Source organism: Quercus robur, chromosome 5 (genome assembly GCF_932294415.1).
Source record: "Quercus robur chromosome 5, dhQueRobu3.1, whole genome shotgun sequence".
NCBI classification, from domain to species: domain Eukaryota; kingdom Viridiplantae; phylum Streptophyta; class Magnoliopsida; order Fagales; family Fagaceae; genus Quercus; species Quercus robur.
The window spans coordinates 38,928,343-38,954,821 of record NC_065538.1 but is presented as its reverse complement, the minus strand read 5'-3'; the positions used below and the strand labels follow the sequence as shown (position 1 = coordinate 38,954,821).

The 26,479-nt window shown below is 38.3% G+C and overlaps 1 protein-coding gene across 1 annotated transcript; it reads right to left on the bottom strand.

Moving 5' to 3' along the window:
• On the bottom strand, positions 1 to 22,153 carry LOC126725887 (protein GID8 homolog). Its single transcript, XM_050430895.1, has 7 exons — positions 21,928 to 22,153; positions 21,687 to 21,779; positions 21,259 to 21,418; positions 21,021 to 21,127; positions 3,188 to 3,319; positions 2,639 to 2,795; positions 1 to 331 (listed from the first exon to the last, which is right to left on the bottom strand). The coding sequence occupies exons 2-7, from the start codon at positions 21,735 to 21,737 to the stop codon at positions 210 to 212; spliced, it is 729 nt and encodes a 242-aa protein (XP_050286852.1). The 5' UTR covers positions 21,738 to 21,779; positions 21,928 to 22,153; the 3' UTR covers positions 1 to 209.
• Positions 22,154 to 26,479: the final 4,326 nt, after the last annotated feature.

The following is a 26,479-nucleotide window of genomic DNA, read 5'->3' as shown; positions in this document are numbered from 1 at the left end:
TGTCAAAGAAATCTTCAACAACCTTTGCATTGAATATGAAAAGAGAAATATTCAAATATTTTGTACAACAGTACAAGGCTACTGAAAAGCTATTGAAAATAAATGAACCCCAATCTTAATCAAATGCAAGAGAGAACTAGTTATGGTCATTTTCAGAGAAACATAGATACATCATTTCTTCATTACGATCAAGGACGTCAAAAGCCTTTTCAAACAGCAGGATCTTCAAGCTTGGCGGTAGACAAGTCATTTATGCGAGGATAAGCAGCCTTCTCATCAAGCTGGTTCTGGGCCCATATCAGCATCTTTAACAAGCTAGGAAGCTTTGGGTCTGTTGTTCAACCAAATAGTATAGAACTTGTTAACTTGGAAATTCAAACGGAAATAAGTTTTCCAAAAATACGACGTCTTAGTTCCAAACCTTTGGGTTAATGAGTTTTCAAAATTAAGATAATAATAGAAAGCTGGGTCAGCTAAATTAGCAGTGCCCCAAGAAAGCATCATCTAATATAGGCAAAAGGCCCTTTTTTTAAACCAACCCAAAAGACCCATCTTCCAATAACCAAAGCTGAAAACTTAAGTTCAGTTGTACAAGCACTCGCATTTCTTTCTTTTGCTATAATCCTTCTGTGGAATCTATATGACACGAAATGACTGAAAACTGACAATTGAACGTAAGAGTAAGTTTAGAAACAATAATGGGCTAATGTAAAATGTCATTGCAAAACTGCCATGTTATTCCCAGTTCACTGTCTGTTCACGAAGGTCTTCATTTCCAAGTACATTCTGACCTAACAGACTCTGCAAATTTACCTAAAATCTTCATTCAAGTGAAAGTGGTTAAGGACTCAAGAACATTAGACTGTAGTTCAATGGTCACAAATGGCATTTTAATTGGAAGAACATTTTCTCACAATTTTTAGTCATAACAATGAAGACCAAGTTATTGAGAATTGTATGAACCAATCTAGGATGCATGGATGCTTCATTTGGAGTGCCGTAGCCATGTCATATCCATGTCAAATTTGCGGTATCATGTTCTAATTTTTCAAAAATTGCTCATGTCGCCGTATTGTACTTGTACCCATACCCATGTTTGTGTCCATGCATCCTAGGAACCAATACTCCATTGATGGCAACTTATAAGTTACGAATACAAAGGGCATCTCTAGTTTGGGCTTCTTCCAACCATCCTGATAGAAGTATGTGATTAAATATGTGGTTAAATGATTAAATTTACCATATCCCAATAGCATAAACTTTTGAGACAATCATTAATTTAACATGGTATCAGAACAAGAGGTCCTGAGTTCGATCCATGTCTCCTTTACTTTACCTCTCATTTAAATTCCCACATATTAGGCCTCATCTATTAAAAGGTAATTTCAGCTCACACATGAGGGGAAGTGTTAGAAGCATGTAGTTAAATAATTAAATTTATCATATCCCAATAGCTTAAACTTTTGAAAAACCAATAATTTAACACATCCCAATGTCAGTTCTCATTTGATGATTTTAGATAATAATAAAATCATGGTTAAATTGCATTTTTTATCCCTAAAATTTGGGATAAGTTCAATTTGGTCCTTCAAGGTAATAAAGTTCAAATTTGACCTCTGAATTTGTGGTGAGGTTAATTTTAGTCCCTTAGGCCTCGTTTGGAAGGAGGGAAAGAAATGGAATGAAAAGAATAATTTTAGAATATTCTTCCCTTCCCTTATTTGGGAGTTTTAATGAAGGGAATGGAAAGTTCATTCCTTTGTTTGGGAATTTAAGTGGGAGGGAATGAAATAGGTAGGAGAGAACACTCATTCATCTCTATTCCCTTAAAACCTCAAATTTCCATTCCCCTTGAAATTAGAAGGAATAAGCAAAAATTGAATTAAATTTAATGAATTTTTTACTAAAACTCCCAAAATACCCATATATATTCAACCCTTTATTTTAAAATAAGGATCTAATAGTAATATTGTCATAAAATGATTCTATTACATTTCCTCTATATTACTCCCAAACAAGATTACTTACATTCCATTCATTTCCATTCTTTTATTTTAAAACATCCAATCAAATTTACTTAATTTCATTCCATTCCATTATTTTCCCTTACTATTTACATTTCATTCCATTCCATTCTCTTATAAACTCCCAAATGAAGCCTTAATAAGGGTTAGTTTGATTTTGGTCCCTTAAAAATGTGGTTGCCATTGGTTTGATTTGGTCCCTAAAAAATCGAGTGCCCCAGCGTCCTCATGTAAACAGGAAAATACAATTGAGGGATCAAAATCAAACAGACCCAACACTTGATGGATCAAAAATGCAATTTATCCTAAATTCATTGAAGGAACTCAATCAACAATGTGAAACCATCATTATTTTTGTAAAGGTAAATACAAGATTTCCCTAAGAGGCTCTTTAAAATAAAATAAAATAAAAATCTCAAACTAGTAACTCAAGAAGTGAACTAGAAGAGCTATAACTGCATTTATACAGTTTTTTTTTTCTTTTCTTTTTCTTTTCTTTTTTTTTTTATTTTTTATTTTATAATAGATCTGAGCAGCAGTATTTTATAACAATATAACCATAATATATTAATTCAAGACCCTGGAATTTTATTGTTAATAGCAAATACACTAACCTTTTTCATGGCTCTGGCTAGTAAGGATAGCTGCATTCACCTCACTTGCTGTTTTTAAGCGCTGTGATATGTCCAGAAGCTCTCCAACAGGACAATTGGAAACGTCTTCAAAAGCCAGAAGTGCAACAGTCTTCTCCAACTCTTCTAAAAAGCTTTGCTGCAAAACAACTAATGTCCTTAAGCCAAGTATTAGCACCAATTGAATGCAATGAAGCAAAGTTGGATGGTGGAATAGTATAGCAGCCACAAGTAAATTTCCATGGAGACAAACCCATGTTCATGTTTGGCATTATTTCAGTGTTTCAATTTTTTTTTTTTTTTATTATTGGTATGCTACACATGCATCCAGAGGACTTTAAACCCATGACCTCACTCTCCATCCCATTATTATGGAAATATTATTTGAGCATTGGCTCAACATTTGGACATTAACAATTATTAAACACATAATGCAACCATGGACTTCATCACACGATGAAGGAAACCAGAAGAGACTTCAATGATAAAACTAGCATGCATGACTGCAAACCAAAACAAAGTCATAAATACATTTTCTTCTCCCCTTGGTGCAAGCTCCTCTTGTGCAAACTCCAGAGCCTCTTCTACTTTCCCATTCCGAATTAGTTCTATCAACCTTTGCTGTTGAAGATGGAAAAACAACTGGGGATTGGTATCCAGTATCTGCATGTAAAATTTTCACATGATGAACAATTTAGGAAAAAAAAAAAAAAGAAGCATGACAACATCCCTTCACTGACATGTGTTCTCAAGGTTCAGGTTCAAAAAGAAAAAGGACACAACAAATTTTCTTCTCAAGGTTCTGCTTTAGAAAGAAGAAAGGACACAATAATATTCTCAGCAGCAAGATGATAAAGAAAGTGAAAACAGCACATAAATAACAAGCAAACTTCAGAAAAATGGGTTTAACTACAGAAAGACATAAGTGCAAGTACAATTTCTAATTCCTTGTATATTTTCACAACTACTTATGTGGGGTACTAGAGTTCGAACCTTTATCAGATAAAATCCCACCCAAGTCCTATTGTCACTACCTTTACCCCCATTCTGTACTCTGACACTAACAAAAATAAAATTCAAATTATTCCTAAATCATGACTCAATTGGAGATAATTTTTTTTTTTTTTTTTTTTGATAAGTAAGAAAAAATAATATTAATAGAAAACTACTCCATTAAAGAAATGAAGTAGGTAAAGAGAATATGTACAAGCAGCAAAAGAAACAGAAAATTATGGAGACATTTATTTCACGGGTATTCTTTATATGATCCTCCTCAAAATTAGAAAGTATTACTGTTTCTGGAGTACCTTAAAGTCTACATGATATGGAAAGCCTTTCTGTTAATATAGGGTGCTCAGATACAACTCAAGGATTTTTAATATATGGCCCAGGAAAATTAGGTAGTTTCATAAAAAAATTACTTTGATCCCCAGCTGTATATGTCGTGTATACTTGGGTGATTCTTTTTTAATATTTGAATAAAATTTTCATTGCTTATCAAAAAAATATCTTTAGGAAGATTTCAGAGTTTTATGAATAATATTAATATATGTGGGTTCCAATCTGTAACAATATAGGATACGGTTTGGTTAGATGGATTCCGCATGTTTTTAAGGTTCATTGCCCCTCTTGCCCTTCTATGTCCTTTGATCCTTTCCTCTCTTCGGGTTATTCTCTTCCCTCTTTCATCTTGCTATCTCCTCTTGGATTGATGTTCATCTCTCTCTCTCTCTCTCTCTCTCTCTCTCTCACACACACACAAACAAGTTTGTGCCACCCATATGTTTGATTTTTTTTTAATTTTTTATAAATAAGTAATAGTTCATTAATTCAAAAGGAAAGTAAACAAAAAACCAAAGCACACAAGCAGTGTGCCAAGGACACCAAAAAAAAAAAAAAAAACATTAAAGTGCTTGAAAATTACGACAATCAACCAAAATCAGCCAGGGAATCAAAAATAAAAAGACCCAAGTCATTTGTCCAGTTGAAAAGAGTCCAGAGAAAGAGCCGCTTCAAGTCATGAATTGATCTCTCATCTCCTTCAAAAGTAAGAGCATTCATTTCTCTCCAAATACTCCACATGAGGCAATGAGGTATCATGGCCCAAATTGCTGCAGCTCTGTGCCTAGAATTTGTGTAGCCAACTAGCTAAAAGACCCACAACCCAACTTGGCATCACCCACTACACCCCGAATAAAGAAACCATCAAGTTCCACCTCTCTAGTTATAAGGCAATGCATGAGTAAATGATCAATGGTTTCCCCATCTTTCTTACATGCAATACCAGTCAATCACAAAAACTTGATGCATACTTGTTAGGATTGTAAGTTGTATTGCTGATGCAAGCTAGGGAAATCAGTTACTGGCAGTTAGTATAGTTAGTTGCCAGCTGTAGGTGGTCATGACAGTTGGTTATCAGTCAGAGTAGGGAATGGTTGAGTAAGGAATGTATAAAGAAGGGGCACTACTGTTGTATTGAATTAGGCAATAAGATTGAACTCATTTCAGTACAGCACATTGTCCAAGATTAACCTTAAATCCATCTACTCCATAGAAACTAAGATAGTGTGAAGCTCATTGTAGAATTTAGAGACCTTAGGATAAACTATACCAAAGCTATGCATGGAGAGGCTGTCCAAGACCAAGTCTGGTTGGTTGCAAAGTATTCTTGGGGACTGCACTAGACATGAGAAATCATTGTGTTCTTCAGCTGCTGGTTCTTGGGGCTTCATTTGTTCCTCGGTCTCCATTGATGCAAGAGATTGTAACTCTTCTCTAGACATGTTCTCAAGATCCTCTTGCACTCTCAAAAGTTCTTCCTTCATGGTCATGTTAGATTCAACCAAGGCCTTGACCTTCTCTAAAACACCATTGTGAGATTCGTACAAAGCCTTAACATCCTCTGAAACTTTGTTCACCATTTGCCGTAATTCTTTCCAAAGTTCTCTTCGGTCACATTCGTACACCATCTCAAGATCGACAGCTCTAATACCACTTGTTAGGCCATGTGGGCCAATTAGGAACCTCTCCTAACAAGTGGTATCAGAGCCAACGATCTTGAGATGACTGAATCCATTGCAACTTATCAAGCTTTCATTGAGTTTTATTTCAAAGGTGGAGATCCTTTTCAGTGGCCTATCAAGCTTTATGAATTCTTTGCTCTAGACAACACACCACCACATCGCATGGTTTCCATTGCTTCTTATTACATGGAAGGAGAAGCATGGGAATGGTTCCAAGATGCGGAGGCATCAGACTTATGCACAAATTGGGTGCATTTCATATGCGCCTACAAGATTGGTTTTGAGCACCAATCCTTGATGCATCAATGGAGACTACCACCCAAGAATCTAAGATGAAAGAGCCCGCAAATTTCATGCCAGAGGACCAAGAACCAATTCTTGATGCACCAATGGAGGCTCCCACTCAAAAGTCCACGATTCAAGAATCGGCAATCCAAGTGTCGGTGATCCAAGAATCAAAGATGCAAGCGCCAACAATTCTAATGGTTCTAGAATCAAATGAGGTTTTGAGGATCCAAGAACGTTCAAAGGTCCAAAGAACCAATGAGACCTTGAAGATTGAAGAACCATTGAAGGCTCAAGAATTTGAGCGAAGTTTGAAGAAGGAACCTTCATGTGTACAGGATCGCTTGTCAAAGAGAAGTGCATGAATATGGTGATCAAAATGTCACTAAGATATTGGTCCATTGGAAGATCTCCTTTGATGAAGATGCTACTTCACAACAACACCTTGTGGACAAGGTGTTTTAAAGGGGAGGGAAATGTTAGGAACCCCTATAGGTATATAGATAATAATTGTTGTAATGTTGCATTTAGTTAGTTAAAATTCCAAGCATGTTAATCACATTTAACACATGTTGGAATTATTAATGCACATTAGGATAAGGCCATGTGGGCCAATAGAATAGTTTTATACCCAGGCCCCCATTTCTCATCACAATTGTAACACAATACCTTTTTCTTCCTCTCCTCCATTTGAGTAGGAGATATTCTTTTAATAGAGATTTTAGTCTTAGTTTCCAACAGAGTTCTAACTTTGGGTAACCCCAAGATTGAAGGTTTACCTTTTTCTTGCTGAATTTTGGAGTTGTTCTTACAACTCAGCATGTATTCCTCTTGAATCTTGGCTAAACCAAAGGCTACATTCAGGAATTATGGGTTCAGCATCCTAATTGGAAGTCATATCTCATCCTTCAGACCACTCAAGAAGCAACTGAGCTTATGTAAGGGAGATAAGCCCTTGATTCTGTTGGACAAAACTTCAAATTCTGCCTTATACACACCCACTGTTGATGTCTATCTTAGCCTAGTCAAGGCTTCCATAGGATCATCATAAGCTGTAGAGCCAAACCTTACATGTAATGCTTGTACCATGTTTCCCAGTCCAAGTACACCCTAGCCTTTTCAGCTTCTTGATACCAGACCAGAGCTTCTTGCTCCATGTGGAAAGAAGCAATTAACAACTTCTTTGCAACTGGGGTTTGATAATAGCCAAAGTATTGATTATAGCAGGATCTTCCCCTAAGAAACAAGGGAATTCAAGCTTAATGGGTTTTACAAGGGATAAAGCTAAAGAATTTCTTATTGAGGTTACAGGACTCTAGGGGGAATCACCTTCCTTGGAATTTAGATTCTGCAGAATGGCAGTGATGTTCTGACTCATCTCGTTCAAGGTCCGAGTGTGAATTCCTTGAATCTTTTGGATTTCTTGGATGTCTTTACTGTGGCGATCTGAAGTAGTACGAAGGGAAGCAATAGCTTCATTTGTCATGGCCATGGCAGCAGAATGGTTTCAGCCATTGTTGTCGCAGGATTGAAGCTCTGATACCACTTGTTAAGATCAAGAAGAGTTATAGAATTGAGTAGTTGGTTTCAAGGTCAGCTGGGCCTCCTAAGAAGAAAGAAAGATTAGAGAAGATTTAGAGAGTTAGAGAGAGAGAGAGAGAGAGAGAGGAACTGAAATGAGTTCAATCTTATTGCCTAATTCAATACAACAGTAGTGCCCCTTCATTGTACATTCCTTACTCAACCAATCCCTACTCTAACTAATAACTAACTGTCATAACCACCTACAGCTGCCAACTAACTGCACTAACTACCAGTAAGTAATTTCACTAGCTTGCATCAGCAATACAATCTACAATCCTAACACTCCTCAAGTTATCAATGTCTAATACTCTCTTGTTAACTTGAGTTAAAACACTCTCTCAAGCGATGAGTGCTCCCCCTCCACCCCCCTTACACGCCCTCCACCACCGCCACCATCACACCCACAAATTTTCCCATTCTATGTTCCTCCACATTTTTTTTCCAACACAGCAACCTTTCTCCCTCCCCATGCCCCCTTTTTTCTTCCACAATCTTATTATTGGCTGAACCTATTTGGGCAGTATATACCACATCCTATCTACCCTTGGCCAATAAGAATCCTAAATCCCCCAATATACAGCCACCTACCAAAAAACCAAAAAAAAATCCCACCATCCACCACTATACAGCCACCTACAAAAAAATAATAATAATCCCACCCTCTTCCACAACCTGAAATCCATTAGGATGAGCTCATATCATTGTCCATGACTTTGAAGCTTCTATCTTGGAATGTGAGGGGATTGAATAATCCTCATAGGAGGGATATTGTAAAGAAATTACTTAAAGGAGTAGAAGAGTGATATCGTTTGTCTTCAAGAAACTAAACTGGACAATACCAACTCTACCACCGTTAAAGAGTCTATGGGGCAATCCATTTGTAGATTGGGTAGTTTTGGATGCCAATCACACCGCTGGGGTGTTTAAATGGTGTGGGGTAGAAGGGTGTTTGAGAAAGTGGATTGCGTAGTAGGTAGATTTTCTGTTTCTATTTTGTTGAAGGGTGTTATAGATGGTTTTGAATGGGATTGTTCAGGGGTGTATAGATCAATTGAAGATAGTCTTAGGGATGCTATGTGGGCAGAATTGGATAACGTGAGACTAAGGTGGAGTTCTACTTGGTGCTTGTTTGGTGATTTCAACGTTATCAGATATTCGGTGGAGACTTGGATGTACTTCTTTCAGTCCAGCCATGTTTAAATTCTCAGATTTTATTGAGAAACACCTTTTGGTTGATTTACCATTATTGTGGGGGGGGGGGGGGGGGTGGTGTGCGGTGGGTTGATTATACATGGTTTCAAGAGACTAACAATCTTTACATGTCCAAAATTGATAGAATTCTGGTTTCAACAGATTGGGAGGACCACTTCTTGGATGTGCCCAGAGGCTTCTTCCTTATGTGGTGTCGGATCATTGTCCTCTTCTTGTGGAGGCAGGTGATATGTCAAGGGGGAAGAGTGCCTTTAAATTTGAGAATACGTGACTAAAATTTGAGGGATTTGTGGATAGAGTTCGTCAGCGGTGGACTGGTTATCACTTTGTTCGGCCTCCTAGTTATGTTCTAACTTGTAAGCTAAAGGCTCTTCAAGGGGAATTGAAGCATTGGAACAAGTATGTTTTCGGAGATGTGTCTTTTAGAAAAAAATGCTTACATTATGAACTTTTGGATTTAAATTTGAGAGAAGGATTGCAGGTTTTGACCCAAGAGGAGAGAGCTAGAATAATGGTGATAAAAGCTTATATTGAGTATTTGGCTTCACTAGAGGAGATTTCTTAGAGGCAGAAATCTAAAGCTTTGTTTATAAAAGAAGGGGACAACAATACTCAGTTCTTTCATAAACTTGCTAACACTCACAAACAAACCAATCGCATTAGGGGAGTGGAGGTGGATAGTGTTTTATATGAGGGCAATTTAACGGGTCCAAATCAAGTGGTGGAATTTTATAACAAACTATATCAGGAACCGGAATCTTGGAGGCCTACTATTGATGGCTTAGTGTTTGATTGCCTAGATGAAACTGAGAGGCTTTCACTAGAGAAGGAATTTGAGAAGTAGGAGACTCTTGAGGCACTTAAGGAAGTTGAGGGCGACAAGAACCCTGGGACTAATGGGTTTACTATGGCTTTCTTTCAAAAATGCCGGTGTGTTGGAAGGGGATTCTATGGCTTTTTTCATTGATTTTCATAGACATTGCATCTTTGAAAAATCTCTCAATGCCACTTTTCTTTGTTTGATCCCTAAGAAGACCAATACTATTAACATTAAGGACTTTCGCCCTATCTGTGAGTAGCATGTATAAGCTTTTGGCTAAGGTGATGGCACATACACTTCGAGGTGTTCTAGATAAGCTCATTTCTGACTTTAAGAATTCTTTTGTTGGGGGGAAACAGATCCTTGATTCAGTCCTTATTGCAAATAAATGTCTAGATAGCATAGTGAAGAGTGGATCCTAGGTGTGATTGTCAAGCTAGATATTGAGAAGGCTTATGATCATGTGAATTGGAATACTTTATTTTACCTTATGGAGAGGATGGGTTTTGTGGAGAAGGATGAAGGCTTCCATTTTTGCAGATAGGTTCTCAGTTCTGGTCAATGGAACTCCAGCGGGTTTTTGTGGCTGCTCTCGCGGTCTTTGTCAAAAGGACCCCTACCTCCACTCTCTGACTGTCTCATAACAACTCTCCCCTATCTTTTTCTCTATTTTCTTTTCCTGTATTTTTTCCCTTTTCTCGAACTCATTACTTCACTCAATTTTTTAGAGCCTAAACCATAGTAAATGATACATAGCTAGCTATTCTTTAATAGAATCCTACTAAATGTATTGTATTGGGTTTTATTTTTTTATATGTAGAATGGCTTCAAATAATGGGAAGAGAAAAGATCTGGGATACAAAAATAATCATCTAGCTAATGCTGAAGACAAAAATTCAGTGACTTGCCTCTTTTGTAATAAAGTCACAAAGGGAGGGATACATAGAGCAAAGCAGCATCAAGTGGGGAATTTAAAAAAAAAAAAAAACTACAAAGTGTTTAAAATGACCGGATCATGTTAGAGAAGAGCTTGTGCGTTATATGGCAGAGAAGAAGAGTGAGAAGGAGAACTATGACAAGATGCCTGATTTTGATGATATAGATAATATGATTGAAATTGAGGATGTAGATGATGATGAGGTAGAGGAAGTAGAAGTTATAAAAAAGGGAAAAAATCATGCTCTAATAAGAGAGGGGTAGGCAATAGCACCCAAGTGAAAACTGTGAAATTAATGTCAAAGTCTAAAAAATTGAAAGGTCCCATGGATTCTTTTGAGACACTAAAGCCAGAAAAAGTGGTTAAGCTTAGGAAATATGGTAAGATGAAGCAAACTAACATCAATGATAAATTTGACAAAGAGAAAAGAGCACAAGCTTGCCAGTATATTGGCCGGCTATTTTATCTAGTCGGTATACCATTCAATGTTGCTCACTTGCATGGGCAATTGAATTTATTTGGCAGTATGATCCAAATATGAAGCCTCCTAGTTACCATGAGTTAAGAGTTCCAATTCTCAAAAAGGAGGTGGCTTACACAAATGAGTTATTGAGTGATCACAAGGAATCTTGGAAGAAATATGATTGTTCTATTATGTCTGATGGGTGGACTAGTAGAACCAATAGACCTTGATGAACTTTTTGGTGAATTGCCCATCTGGAACCATGTTTGTGAAGTCAATTGATGCATCATCTATTATGAAAACTAGGGAAAAAACTTTCGAATTACTTGATGCATTTGTAGATCAAATTGGGGAGGCTAATGTAGTCCTCAAGTAGTATCGGATAATGAATCTAATTATGTGTTGGCTGGGAAGTTGTTGGAAGCAAAAAGGTCAAATTTGTATTGGACTACTTGGAGGACATTGGGAAAATTCCTAGAATTGTAAAAACTTTGAAAAGAATCATTCAATTGACTGGATATATCTACAACCATGGGGGTGTGTTAAATATGATGAGAGAATACACGAACCAAAGAGAGCTAGTTAGGGCTGGGAAAACAAGGTTTTGCACTTCATATCTTACAAGAAATTCCATTTATAAGTTAAAGCATAACCTAAGGGCCATGTTTACTTCTGAGGAGTGGATTCGTAGTAAATGGGCAAAGGAAGCAAATACTAAACGAGTAGTAGAAACGATTTTGATGCCCTCTTTTTGGAATACTATAGTTTACATTCTTAAAGTTATAGGCCCTCTTGTTCGAGTTCTTCGCCATGTTGATAATCAGAGAATGTAAACATGGTATTCCAAAAACAAAGGTATTTAATGAGAATGAAGAAAGGTATTCAAATATTTTTAAAATCATTAATGAGAGATGGGAATGTCAACTACTTCAGCCTTTGCATGCAGCGGGTTATTTCTTGAATCCAAAGTATTTCTATTTCGATCCTAAGATAGAGACAAATAAAGAAATTACAACAGGATTGTATGCTTGTATAGAAAGACTAGTTCCTAGAACTGAAATTCAGGACAAGATCACGCTTGAGCTATCCATGTATGAGAAAGCTTAAGGACTCTTTGGCATTCCATTAGCGAAAAGATCAAGAAAGACAAGGGCTCCAGGTAAGAAAGCATTTATATCTAACTTAAAATGATTAGAACAGTGGCACTTTTTACAAATAAAAAATTTGACATCTATGATATATCATTTATCATTACTCATACTTATTTTTTTAACATAGCTGAATGGTGGAGTTTGTATGGGAGCTCAACTCCGAATTTGGAACAGTTGGCTATAAAAATCTTGAGCTTTACTTGTAGTGCATGCGGTTGTGAGTATAATTGGACTGTGTTTAAGTAGGTGAGTTTTTTAGTATAATAAGTAGATTTTATCTTTTGATGTGCTACTTTATTTCATAGAAAATTCCAATGGTTTAATTATTCACTAATAGTCTAATACTTAGTTTTCATAAATGCTTGTAGATTTACACAAAAAGAAGGAATAGACTTGCACAAAAACAACCAAATGATCTGGTCTTTGTGAAATATAATCAAAGATCAAGGCACGATATGATAAGCGTGATGTTATTGATCCCATCTCCTTTGATGATATAGATGGAAGTAATGAATGGTTGTTGGGGGAAATGGGTGCTAAACCATCGATGAATATTGAAGATGAGTTGGTTTTTTATGACGATGATGATGGTTTGACATGGGGTGTAGTGGCAAGAGCTTCTGGTGTTGGAGAACCAAGGAAGAATGCTAGATTCCAAACAAAATCAAGGGCAAGCTCAAAGGCCTCTACATCACAACCAAATATTGAAGAGGAAAATGTTGATTCTGATGAGACCAAGGAAGAGAATGTTGATAACCATAAATCTGGTTCAAGTGGCTTTGAAAGTGATGGAAACTTGAGTGAAGAGTTTGATGATGAACTTTAGATTAAAACTAACAACCACATTCAAGCTATTAGCCTATTAGAATGTTCAATCTTCAAATGCTTTTGTTTTGTCATGGATAGTCATGAAGTTCAATGTTTTGTTTAGGAGTTTTCTTCTTTCTAATATGAAGTTATGAACAATATTTTGGTTTAATATTCAGATTTAGTTGATATTTGATTATTATTCAGACTTAGTTGATATTTGGATGAAGACTACTTTTTTTAGTTGGGATTCAAACCCAAAAACTGGTTTTATAGACCAGCTCCTATCCATTAGGAACGGAGTCAGATTTGTTTATATAATATTCTTATACATCTCTAGCATAGACATCAAAGAATCTACAGCTCTATCTATATCTTCAAAAATACAAGTATTATGTTCCCACCAGATTAACCATAGTAGACAAGTTGGAACCATATCCAAACATTTGATAAATGTTTTCCAAACCAATTCCTCCATCCATAAAGAAGAGAGGCAACCATTTTAGGCATCACCCATTGGATCCCATAAATACTTTCACACAATGTATTTCCATTTCATATTTTATACTATCTGCCAGTTTCTCTTATTGAGTTACTTGTATTTTTTTTAAGCGCAGAGTGCTCACCATCATGTACACGATGTTCTCTTTATTCAAAGAAACTTTGATTACCTATCCAAAAAAAAAAAAAAAAAGATCCTTCCCAAAGTAGCAACATATGTTTGATCAAATGACATATCAACCAAAGAGTTCAAACATTAAGGAAGTGGGCTGTTCTGGTGTTGGGCCCTTGAAAGATGTCTTTAAGCCCAATGCTCTAGCTGAAGCCCCCCCACTTAACCCACCTCATGTTCCCAAACTTAAGCCCAAGACTTCGTTGGTCTGGCAGCCCAGAAGAACTGCTTGTAAAGAACTTCCGACTACCATGACCTGCCCGTCGCGAGAGACCCATCCTCCAGATTGGTTAAGTCCTGGCGCGAGATCCTTCCAGTCGTCGCCGTGCCCTTCGACTTTGCCTCTGAGGTCGTCGGTGGTCTCCGATGTCGCCGCTGCCCATTCTCTCATATCCGACAAGTCCGTCGAAGCCAGGTTTGAGCCACCGGCGACGACGGACTCGAATCTTGTTTCCGATGTAGCCGAGTCTGTGCTTCTCGGCTCCGACGAGTCCGAGGAGGCCAGGAATGGGGTCTCCGATGTCGCCGCTGCCCATTCTCTCAGAACCGACAAGTCCGTCGAAGCCAGGTTTGAGCCACCGGCGACGACGGACTCGATTCTTGTTTCCGATGTAGCCGAGTCTGTGCTTCTCGGCTCCGAGGAGTTCAGGAATGGGTCGGTTTGCTCCACAGTTTACGATGAGAGCTTAATGCTTGATCCCCGACTGTTTCTCCAGGAGCATTCCGGCATTTTTGACAAGAAATGGGGAAACTCGAAGCAGTGGTTTCTTGAATTACGCGATGGGAGGAGGGTTGAGGTTCCGGTGCAGATTGCTTTGCCTCCTTGTGAAGCTACTGAGGTTTTGGAAAAGCAACAACAGCTTGTTACGTTGGATTTTTCTGAAGTCACGAACATGTCTTTGGCTCTGTTCGAAGAAGATGATGTTTTGGTGGAGGATTGGGCTTCGGATTCCTTCTCAGAGGAAGCTAATCAGCCCCTAGTGGTTGATCCAATTGCTTTTTCTCTACCCTTGGCCAAGGAGAAGCAGTCTCTTGTAGATGGGGATAGTGTTGTGGGTGTGGACACTTCAAGGAGTCAGGAACCTTACTCCGATTGGTTTCAAAAGAGATTCAATAACTTTGATAGCTTCCTTGGCACGTCACTTGTGGGTTTAGAAGATCAAGCAACAGAATTTTTATTGGCTGTTGAAGCTGAATTATATCGGAGGGCTGAGGTGAAAAAGAAATCGTGTGGTTCAAAAGGTTCGGGGGTGAAAGGTTTAAGAGAGTTGAAAGGGTTGTTTAGTTCTATTAATTATGGCTCTTCATCTTCTAGGCGATGTGGTATTAATAGGAATCGGGTTCTTTCCGTTGCTCAATGAATTTAAAGCTTATTTCCTGGAATGTCAGAGGTCTGAACGAAGTTGTCAAGAGGCTTCAGATTCGTAACTTGTTGCGATCCTGGAAGGCTGATATTGTGTGTTTGCAAGAGACCAAACTAGAGTGGATTACTAGAGGTACTGTTCGAAGTATTTGGAGTTGTCCTTATGTCAATTGGTTGTACCTGGGCTCTGAAGGTGCTTCGGGAGGAATTTTATTGATGTGGGATAGCCGGGTTGTGGAAAAGGTGGAGGAAGCGATGGGGCATTTTTCAGTTTCTTGCAAGTTTAAAAATGTAGGCGACCAATTTGAGTGGGCTTTCACAGGTGTATATGGGCCTAATTTGAACAATAGGCGTAGGTTGATGTGGGAGGAACTAACCGGGCTGATCAGTTGGTGGGATTTGCCTTGGTGCCTTGGAGGGGACTTTAATATTATCCGCTTTCCTTCTGAGCGTTTGGGGGCTGCCAGCTTCTCCAGGTCTATGTTTGGTTTTTCTGACTTTGTTTCTTTGCATGGGTTGTTGGATATTCATATGGTAGGGGGCCTTTATACCTGGTCTAATTCTTCCTCAGCTTCTAGGCTAGACCGGTTCCTTTTCTCCCCTCTTTTGGCTGATCACTTCTCTCAATTCACCCAAAAAAGGATGCCTAGAGTTCTTTCTGACCATTTTCCTATTTCGTTGGAGGGTGGGTGTCAGCGAAGAGGCAGAATTCCCTTCCGTTTTGAAAATATGTGGTTAAGGGTGGATAACTTTGTAGACAAAGTGAAGGAGTGGTGGGCTTCCTATTTGTTCCATGGTACCCCTAGTTTTATTCTTGCTAAGAAGTTGGCTGCATTGAAGTCGGACTTAAAAAAGTGGAATGAAACTGAGTTTGGCAATGTCACTTTTAAGAAACAGGCCCTTTGGAGTAAGTTGATTGATTTGGATGCTAAAGAGGAGATTCATAGTTTATCTGCTGAGGAGAAGTTAGCTCAATCTAACCTTCGTTCAGATATTGAAAAGTTGACTCTTATGGAAGAGACTAGTTGGAGACAAAAGTCTAGGGTGTTGCATTTGAAAGAAGGGGATGCCAATACCAAATTCTTTCATAGAATGGCTAATTCCAACAGGAAAAATAATGCCATCGAAAGCCTTATGGTTAATGGTACTTTGTCGTCGGATCAGGGTATAATTGCAGACTACGTTTCTCATTTCTTCATGAATTTGTACTCTGAGCAGCAGGTTGAGCGGACGTTTCCGGATTCGTTGGTTTTTCCAATGATATCTGGGGAGAATGCGGATTGGTTAGAGAGGCCTTTTGAAGAGGCAGAAATCTTTGATGTTATTCAAAGTTTTCATGGTGATAAATCCCCTGGTCCTGATGGCTTCCCTATGGCTTTTTTCCAAGCTTGCTGGGGGATTGTTAAGCCGGATCTCATGGCTGTTTTTCATCATTTTTTTGCCAATGGTCAGTTTGAGAAAAGCTTAAACACAACTTTTGTTACTCTTATTCCTAAAAAACATGCAGCTAATGAGATTGGAGATTTTCGGCCCATTAGCTTGGTTGGGGGGGTTTACAAAATTATTGCTAAAGTTTTGGCTAATCGTCTCCGCTTGGTGATGGGGGATATAATCTCTGCATCTCAGAATGCTTTTGTGAGGGGCAGACAAATCCTTGATCCTGTTCTTATTGCTAATGAATGCCTTGACAGTAGATTGAAGTCTGGGTTGCCGGGGCTGATTTGTAAGCTGGATGTTGAGAAGGCTTTTGACCATGTAAACTGGAATTTTCTGCTTCAGATGTTAGAAAGAAGTGGTTTCTCTGCCAAATGGAGACAATGGATTCGCTTTTGTCTTTCTACTGTCCGCTTCTCCATCTTGATCAATGGCTCTCCTTGTGGTTTTTTTGGTAGCACCAGAGGCTTGAGGCAAGGTGATCCGTTGTCTCCTTTGTTGTTTGTTTTGGTGATGGAAGCTCTTGGTCGTATGTTGGACAAAGCAGTGCTTGAAGGTCACATGTCGGGCTTTAGTGTAGGTAACTTGGAGGGAAGATCCATGGCGGTGTCTCATCTCCTCTTTGCAGATGACACGCTTATTTTCTGTAAGGCTGATTTAGATCAGATTTTGTTCCTTCGCATGATTCTTATTTGGTTTGAGGCGGTGTCTGGCCTTAAGATCAACCTGGGCAAGTCAGAATTGGTTCCGGTTGGGGTAGTCAATGATTTTGACCTTTTCTTGGTTGTTCTTGGCTGCAAGCAGGGCTCTCTCCCTATGAAATACCTAGGTCTTCCTTTGGGAGCTAAATTCAAGGATAAGTCTATATGGAATCCTATTCTAGAGAAAATGGAGAGGAGATTGGCGGGTTGGAAACGTTTATACTTATCCAAGGGAGGTAGAGTCACCCTTATCAAAAGCACCCTATCTAATCTACCCACTTATTTTCTTTCTTTATTTCCTATTCCTGCTAGTGTGGCTAACCGTATTGAGAAGCTCCAGCGGAATTTCTTGTGGGGCAGTCTTGGAGAGGATCCTAAAATCCATTTGGTTAAATGGGCTACCGTTTGTTCTCCTATTTATGCGGGTGGCTTAGGGATAAGGAAGATTAGACTTTTCAATGAAGCTTTACTTGGAAAGTGGCTTTGGCGATTTGGGGTTGAGGTAGATGCCCTTTGGAGGCAAGTGATAGAGACAAAGTATGGCTGTATGTGGGGGGGCTGGTTCTCCAGAGCTGTGATTGGCCCTTATGGTGTTGGTTTATGGAAAAATATCAGTCAGGGATGGCCTTCTTTCTCTCACCATATTATGTATGATATTGGCGATGGATCTAGAGTGAAGTTTTGGCAAGACCGGTGGTGTGGAGAGACTTCTCTTGCTGTTAGATTTCCAGACTTGTTCAGATTTTGTAGGAATAAGGATGCTAGTGTGGCTGAGCTTATGATGTTCGCTCATGGTGTCCTCTTTTGGGATGTGAGATTCATTAGGAGTGTGCATGCTCGGGATCTAGAGTCTATGTCCGACTTCATGGCATCTATTTATGGTTCGCATATTAGGGGGCGAGGTGAGGATAAAATGTGTTGGATTCCTAACAAAGTTAAGGGTTTCCTGGTTAGTGGTTATTATAGAATTTTAGCTGGCACCGCTTCCATTGGGTTTCCTTGGAAAAGTATATGGAAGCAAAAGATTCCCTCTAGAGTAGCTTTCTTTGTTTGGACTGCTGCTTTAGGGAAATGCTTGACGATTGATTATTTACGTAAAAGGAAGGTGTGGATTCTGGATTGGTGCTACATGTGTAAGAGAAATGGTGAATCGGTTGACCATCTATTTCTTCATTGTCCTTTTGCTTCGGATCTATGGTCTATGGTTTTGGGCCTTTTTGGAGTTTCTTGGGTTATGCCGCACTCTGTTCTGGGGCTGTTATGGTGTTGGCAAGGCAGCTTTGGTCGTCATCGAAATGGTTATATTTGGTCCATCATTCCTCATTGCTTATTGTGGTGTCTTTGGAGGGAGAGGAATAGTAGATGTTTTGAAGATACTGAGAATTCTATTCCTGCCCTCAAGCTTCTCTTTTTTAGAACTTTAAGGGATTGGTTGTTTGCTTTGCAAGATAAATCTTTCCCCTCTTTTATTGATTTCCTAGACTCTTGTAATTTTTGTATTTGACTTCTTTTCCCTTGTACACTTCCTGTGCACTAGGGTGTTCCCTTTTTTATCAATATATCTTTTACTTATCAAAAAAAAAATATCAACCAAAAGTTAAAAAGTAGAGGCACTAACCAATTAAAAATAGGATTTACTTACAAGAATGATAAATTCCTTATGGTGGTCAAACATGGTGCTATGAGCCAATCAATATATGATCTTAATCATTCTAGGCTAACCGTACTTAATAGTTAGAATGAGAGTTCTTATGGAGTGGCTAAGGTGATGAATCCAAGTTCCAATTGGTAAACTAGTCAAAGATTTGTGCACCTTTTCAAGATATTTTTTTTTTGGGGGGGGGGGGGGGTTGGGGTGATGGTGGGGGGAGTTGGGTGTCAGGAATATTCAATCAAGCTTTAATTGGGAAGTAGTTTTCAAGATATGGTACAAAAAGAGCTACTTTGATGGAGGTGATAGAGGTGAAGTATGGGAGTGCATAGGGGTTTGGTGCACTAAAGTAGTGTCAAGGGTTAGCCTATGGAAATCTATAACACAGGAGTTTCTCAATATCTTCAGTATGAGGAGGGAGATGGAACTAAAGTGATGTTTTGGCATAATTTATGGTGCAAAGATTGTTCGCTAAAGGAGACTTATCCAAAGTTTTTAGGAAACAGTCATGGCAAGGATTATTCTTGCGACTTGTGAACCTTTGTTGACTTTTCTAGATCTAATTTATTCCAATTCAGTGAGAGGAAGTAGGAAAGATAAACTTTATTGGAAGCCAACTAAGGGTAGGGGTTTCAAAGTGGGAGGGTACCTTTGTTCTTTAATGCCTACTATTGTTGTGTCTTTTCCATGGAAGATTATTTGGAGATTGAAGGTACCACCTAGCATTGCTTTCTTTTCGTGGATTGTTACTTAAGGGAAATTTTTTACTATCAATAATTTGTGGAACAGACATATTAGTGTTAAATTGGTGTTATACAGACATATTAGTGTTAAATTGGTGTTATATACTTATATGTGCAAAAGTAGTGGGCAGACCATGGGTCATCTACTTCTTCATTATAGCTTTATGTGGCACTTTGGTACGTTTGATGTTCAATGGGTTATGACACGGAGTGTTCCAACTATACTAGCTTCTTAGCAAGGACAGTTTGGTTGTCACCAGAATATAGAAATTTGGAAAGAGGTGTCTTATTGCCTAATGTGGTGCATATTGTGGGAACGGAATGCTAGCTTTGAATTCATTTTCTTTTACTTCTCTCTTAGATCTGATTGACAATCGCAAACTGAGAGCTTAATTGTGATATTCCCATAGTATACTTCCTGTGTACTTGGGCTACCTTTTTCAATAATAAAGTTATGTTATTTATACAAAAAAGAAAATCATGATGTTCCTTTTGATTTGTAAGACATGCATGCACTGGTTGGGTCTTGAGCTAGCGACCTCATCCTCCATTTCATCATTGTGGGAAGAAGATCCATTTAAGATAGAGCTTACTGGCATTATACCTAGAGGCATCTTTGTAAGTACCTATCCTTTTCTATTTGGAAAGGATTCCAACAGTAAATCGGGGCTAATTAACAGGCAGCTATTCTTATACCTAGATGCATCTAAACAATTATGAGGCACTTTTCAATGACTGATCAGAAAGAGTATTAGAAATAATCAATACAGTTCCATAGATTCTCTAATACACTGAATGGGCAATCTGGAAATCTCTATCAAAACTATTTGTAATAAAACAAAACTTCCAAATTCCTTTCCCCTACACCATATAAAGGACTAGATATGAGTGAATTATTTTTCAGCACTTTCGAATGGAAGTCCTAACAGATTTTCTTTTATAGTTAAACCCCAAAAGTCTACAACTATCATCTCTGAACCCCGGTCCTTTCTTCTGCATATGAGCAACAAGAATAATTGATAGATTGAAGGGCTTGAAAGATAATAGATCCACCTCTTATGCATTTAAGAATGGATCTTTCAAACAATCAAGTTTCACTTGATGACAAAAAATAACTAAAGAGGATCATGGATAAGAAAGGCAATAAGGACAAGAGTTGAGTCACATAGTGACATGAGACAAAGGTCTCATGCGCCGGCGTATGAGATACCTTCTCCATATGTGCGTGCGTGATCACATAACTTTTGACGAGTTAAGCTATAGCTTTTCTCATTTCTATATTCATAATTATTAATATTCATTTGATATCCATATATCCATGATGCAATAAATGAAGGATGGAAATGAAGTATTGTAGCAACCCAATTCAATAAAGTTGCGTAATCCATGATGATAACTAACAATGTAAAATTTTGTAGAGGCATGGCCTAAGTAATAAAGTCATAACTATAATTGCCAGTAACATATGTAAATCTGCCAAAAGAAGAGCAACAAGTTTAGAGATTAGGATATCCAACCTCGGGATTTAAGTCGTTAACTTTCTCAATTGCATCCTCCACATTACCACTCTGAACTGCCTTCTTAACAGCCATGCGATCTGTGATTGTTGCAAGATCTATGTCTGCTATGTAAACATAAGGAGAAACAATATAAAAAAATAAAAAAATAAATAAAAATAAAAATAAAAAAGAAAGAAAGAAAACAGAAAATCGTCGACAATGAAGACCAACAAAATAAGAAATAAACTGAGGATACGTTCCGTTCCGGATTCCAACCGGAATTTCTCAGCAGCATCAACATAACCCTCTGTGACAAGGAAATTCATCACCAATTTATTCATGTCTTCTTTCCTAATCTTTACATCCTTGAGCTTTTTTTCCCATTCTTCCTTGGTTATCACTTTCTTTGATGTAGCCTGTGCACAGATAAATTAAGTCACATCGCAAATCACTTTTAGGGCCATGTTTATAAAACTGAAACTTACTGCTCAATTCTTTCAGGCGACATTTTACACACTTGTAGAAAAACAAAATTCCTCTTAAATAATAAAACTAGTTAGTTAGCCTGTGAATGTTCCCTTAAGATTCCAACAAACAAAACAGATAAGAGTAAAATGCAAACATTCACACAATTCCATTGGAATCAGTGAAACACTAAAAAGAAAGAAAGAAAAAAAAAATTACCATGGCTTCGATCTCCGCAAGCTGACGAATCACAATCCAGAACAGTGACATCAGTGCTGCACTGACTTAAAAGCCATCCCAAAAAAATTCCCCCTAGAAAAAAAAATAATAAAAAAAATCAGATTTTGAATCGAAAAAAACCCTAGTTCTATCAATGAAAAAAACAACCAAGAGAAGAGGCGAGTCTGTATGGAACTGTAGTCGAGTCCCGGGAATTAGACGAGAAAATAAATAGTAGTACCTTGGTGTTAATGAGTATAGAGTGCAGGGTGTCTGTGTTGGACTTCTTGCTGTATTATAAAAAAATGGAGTTTCGTCTCTTCGATTCTCCACTCTCGCTGCCTCTGCTTCTAGGTCTTTTACTTTTCTTTTCAGCCTTTTTTAAATCTAATGTTTCTGTTTCTGTTTCTGTTTCTGTTTCTGTACCACTGCTTCGGTTGACGTATCTCCTCCTCCTCCTCTCCCTCCTCCGCTGGTTACACACTCTCTCTCTATTTATTTATTTATATATATATATATATATATATATACAAAAATAATAATGATAATGATAAATCAATAAAGGCCAAAAATGTAAAATTCAATCTTTTTAAGTTTCACCATTTTCCATTTTTTACTTCAGTTTTCTAAATTTACATTATGTCATTTAATTAAGGTTTTTTTTTAATAAGAGTCCTCTAAGTTTTAATTCTCCTCAATTCAATCATTCATTAAAATTTCATAGTCCTACTGTTAATTTAATATATAATATTTATTATATTATTTATTTCTTAATTTTTTTAATAAAAAACCAAAAGTTAAAATACAAACCATGTCATGTCACTCTCCCATTAAAGAACACGAATAGAGGATTTGTTTGAATTGAACTTATTTTGCTGAAATTGAAAACTAAAAACTGAAAACACTGTAGCAAAATAATTTTTAAATTTGTGAATAGTACTGTAGGATCCATTTTTAATGAAAAAGTTACTGAAAAATTATATTTATGGGTCCCGTATACTGTTCACAGGACCTATAGGACTGATAAAGTGACGAAAAAATAGGAAAAGTGCGGCTACTGTTCATGAAAAGTAGCCGATGTCCCCTGCTGTAGCTGACAAAAAAAAAAGAAAAAAAAATGCAACACAAAACGCAGACGTGAGATTCATTGCTATCCAAACGTTCACAGAAAGTAGAAACCCACCATTTGAAAGTAGAGGATAAAGGGATTTTTTTTTTTTCAAAATAACACCCATTTTCAAACAATTTTGTTAGTTAGCATCGTCTCCAAACTATTTATGAAACTGACATCTCTTTCTTTCCAGCCGCCATACGGTTCGCCTTAAAGCCTTAAAGACGGAGAAGGGGAGGAGCAATTCTCTATGTAATTATGGTCTTTGTTGGCCGTTGTTCCAGTCGAGCACTCTCTTTTCTTTGTCCAATTCCGTCTTACCAAACAAGACTGACTTTTGACCAACCCGCGAAGGGTTGTGAAGTTGGACCAGGTACGAAGAATGAATCTATATCTGTGTACGGAAGTAGCTGGTCGACGGCCGCTCAACTGTTCGAGCGCAATACAGTGATGGTTGGTTCCGATTCGACAAGGGTAGAATGCCTGGTCGAAGGTCCAGTACAGTAGGTAGCAGGCGTTTCGTTTTGGCTCTCGAGTGAGAACGAGAAATAGGCGATGCACCATCCTTACTACTACGTACGTTGACCTTGACTTGACAGATTCATCCAATTGAACCCACACTCAAAGGAGGACCGCAAGCCCATGGCTCGACAAAACAGATAGTATCAGCATTAAGAAACTTCTTGGGGTTAATAGTGAAAGAAAGAGCCCCGCATTCATTTCTTCATTCATATTCATAGCTCAGTCTACTAAAAGAGGGACCGGCCTCATCGTGGTAATTAGAGGGCATCTCTGATTGTTCACCTCTAATGTGACACGTTCCCTCCCAATTATATGATCAACGGGATCCGTCGGCTAGAGAGCGGGGCTATTCTTCTTCCGGGGAGGCAAAGTTGTCCCCTCTACTGATCGAACCCTCAGTTCGGAGGTCTTCGTCAACATGTTACGAGGCTCCAGTCTTCGGCAGGTCACCATTACTTTACTTAGAAAGGCGAACATCTGGGCAAGGGAAAGCGCAGTGCGCCTGGTGCAAATGACTTTCTTTTTTAATGATATACCAATTAGAATGGAGGGCCCTACCTACGTAGTGATTCTATCAATCATGTACGTAGGGGGGGTCGGTCAACTTGATGCGGGAGAGGCATGAGTGCAATTCGATCTTGTGGTATATTCGTTTGTAGTGAGTAAGGCTTCTTTCTCGTTGATCAGTTTGCCGCCGCTCTATTGAAGGGTCTCCATTCCTACAACGGTTTTGTCAACAAACGCGTCTCTGGTCGGATTGACTAACTTAACCCTTAAGGGGGCCTTGCCATAGTTGGGTGCTCTGCTTTAGTGTGATTGATGAAGGCTAGGCTAGGTTTGGTAATACCCAAAACAAATTAAAAGAGATCGGCGTCGAAAATTGGCAAGGAACTTTTTCTCCAAAAAAAAAAGGTCAGCTGCGGTCGAACTCTAATTCTAGAAATAAGTCGGGGCCCTTTTACCAAGTCTACCGGATAGAAGATGATAGAGGGCCAACTATCGTTGCATTGCCCAAGACGGTGCCATCTCACTTCGAGTTCCTTCCTTTGTAGTCAAATGTGATGATACGCTTTGGCGATCTTACCTACCAAATAAAAGGCCTACTAGGTGATCGAAACCGCTCAGGTCAGTGAGGACTCACTCAAAAATATATTCTCTTTCTTTCTTAGGTGACCAACCACTCCTGCCCTTGTTGCTTCTTCTCTTCTCTTGCTCACGGATGGCTTCTACCGGCTAGCTTCTTTCAAGGCAAGGGGAGCTCATCTATCCATTTCCCTCTTACGAGCCTATGCTCAGGATGTTCTTCGATCCCAGGAAGTTCTTCGCTCGTAGGCTACCCTCTTAGCCCACTCGAGTTCACTGTAGCAACTTAAGGCTGTAGGAATCGATTTCCAGTAGAACTCGAGTTTGTAGGAAACGATTTCCAATGGAACTTGAGTATTAGAGACTCGAGTTCCTGCACAAATAAAAATAAAAAAAAAAATAAGAAAAAAAGAGAAACAAAGGGAAAAACGACATTCGCCTGAGGATTTCACATGTTCGTGGGTTTAATTCGAGCTTGGGTTTGTGGGTTTTGCCGCTTGGGTCATGGTTTTGCCACCTAGGTTTGTGGATTCGCCACTGGGTTCACCGCCTAGGTTCACTGGTTCTTGGGTTCGTCGCTAGGTTCATGGTTGATCTCTTGTTTATGTTTGTGTTTGTGTTTTTGTTGTTTCTTTGGTTATCATGGATTTTTTTTTTTTTAGAGGGGAGAAGGGTTCGTGGATTTTTTTTTTCAGAGGAAGAAGAAGGCTGAGGCATTTTGATTTTCTTTTGTGGAACTTGAGTACTAGGAAAATTTTTGCAACAGTGATTTGCTAAATAGTTTAAAAACGATGCTAACTAACAAAATTGTTTTAAAATTGGTGTTATTTTGAAAAAAAAAATCCATGGTAAAGTGTCCTAATGGATGTAATGGATTCATCCCAAACTGGACCATTTGAAAATGTTGGCACCTCTCATGGGTTTAGCCGTGCAAAAAGTCACATGGTCTTGCATTGATTCAAGGGAGATCCCAAATGAACACAAATTGAACTTTGTATAAGTCCAGCTCTTCAATCATCTTCTTCAAATCCAATTTCTCTACACTAGCTCCAACAATCCCACCACCAACCCCACCCAAAACCCCATATTTGACAGCAATGTCCAAATCTAGAACATGCCCATCTCCACCACCATTACCTTCATGCCTAACAACCTCATCTTTCTTTTCGTTGATTTGTCTCTCCTCTCCCTCTCAGTCTCTTGATCTCTCTTTCTCTCTCTTTGTCTCAGTTATCATTGGGTTAAGTTGGGGTGGAAGGGTTTCTATTTGTGTTCTTTAGATAGTGATGAGAATCAACAAGCATTCAAGGATTCATTGCATGTTCCAGTTGGGCCTATTACTAAAGCAAGATCCAAGAAGATCAAAGAAGCACTTAATGGGCTGATTCAAGAGATTTGGGCTGATTCAAACGCAGGACATTCCAAGCTGGGCCCAAAGGAATATGAAGGTGTAATAAATTTAATTCAAGCTATTGAGGGCTGATTTGGCTTAATTAGGCTTGATTTATGGCATGGATTAATGGCTGCTTGATTTTCCAACTCCATATCAGTTAATAGATATTTTTCCTATTTTGGAGCTTCTAATTTTGGACTAGATCTACCTTAATTTTAGGCTTTTATTATTTAGAACGTTTTTTAGCTATTTTCCTATTTTGGATTTGCTAATTTCAGACCAAATCAATTTTTATTTAGGGTTTTATTATTTAGTACGTTTTTAGATTTTCTATTTTCAGTCTTGTTTTATAAATAGCATGCACTCATTGTAATAGAGGGGATTATTGAATAAAAATCAGAAAAAATGTGAGGCTTTGCTCTTCTTTTGGTTCTTCAAGAACTGTGAACTTATCAGGGATTCTTCCTTGTGGCGTTTAAATTTTATACCTTTGGTTCGTGATTCAATTATAATCATTGGGTCAAGGTGTTACACTTATACCTTTGGTTCGCGTTTCGATTATAAACGTTGGGTCAAGGTTTCTATCAAAAATCTGAATTTTAGTTTTCTTGGGCAAGTATTCCTATATTTTTGTTGGGTCTCAAAGCGTGTCGATTGAGGTTCGCATCATTTGGTATCAGAGCA

Bases quoted from the DNA above. Each gene is read 5' to 3' on its own strand.
- LOC126725887 (XM_050430895.1), bottom strand. From the start codon at position 21,737: ATGTCACTGTTCTGGATTGTGATTCGTCAGCTTGCGGAGATCGAAGCC. The intron at 21,419-21,686 runs GTAATTTTTTTT...ATCTGTGCACAG, and splicing joins TTGCGGAGATCGAAGCCATG to GCTACATCAAAGAAAGTGAT. The intron at 332-2,638 runs GTTAGTGTATTT...GTTGAACAACAG, and splicing joins TAGCCAGAGCCATGAAAAAG to ACCCAAAGCTTCCTAGCTTG.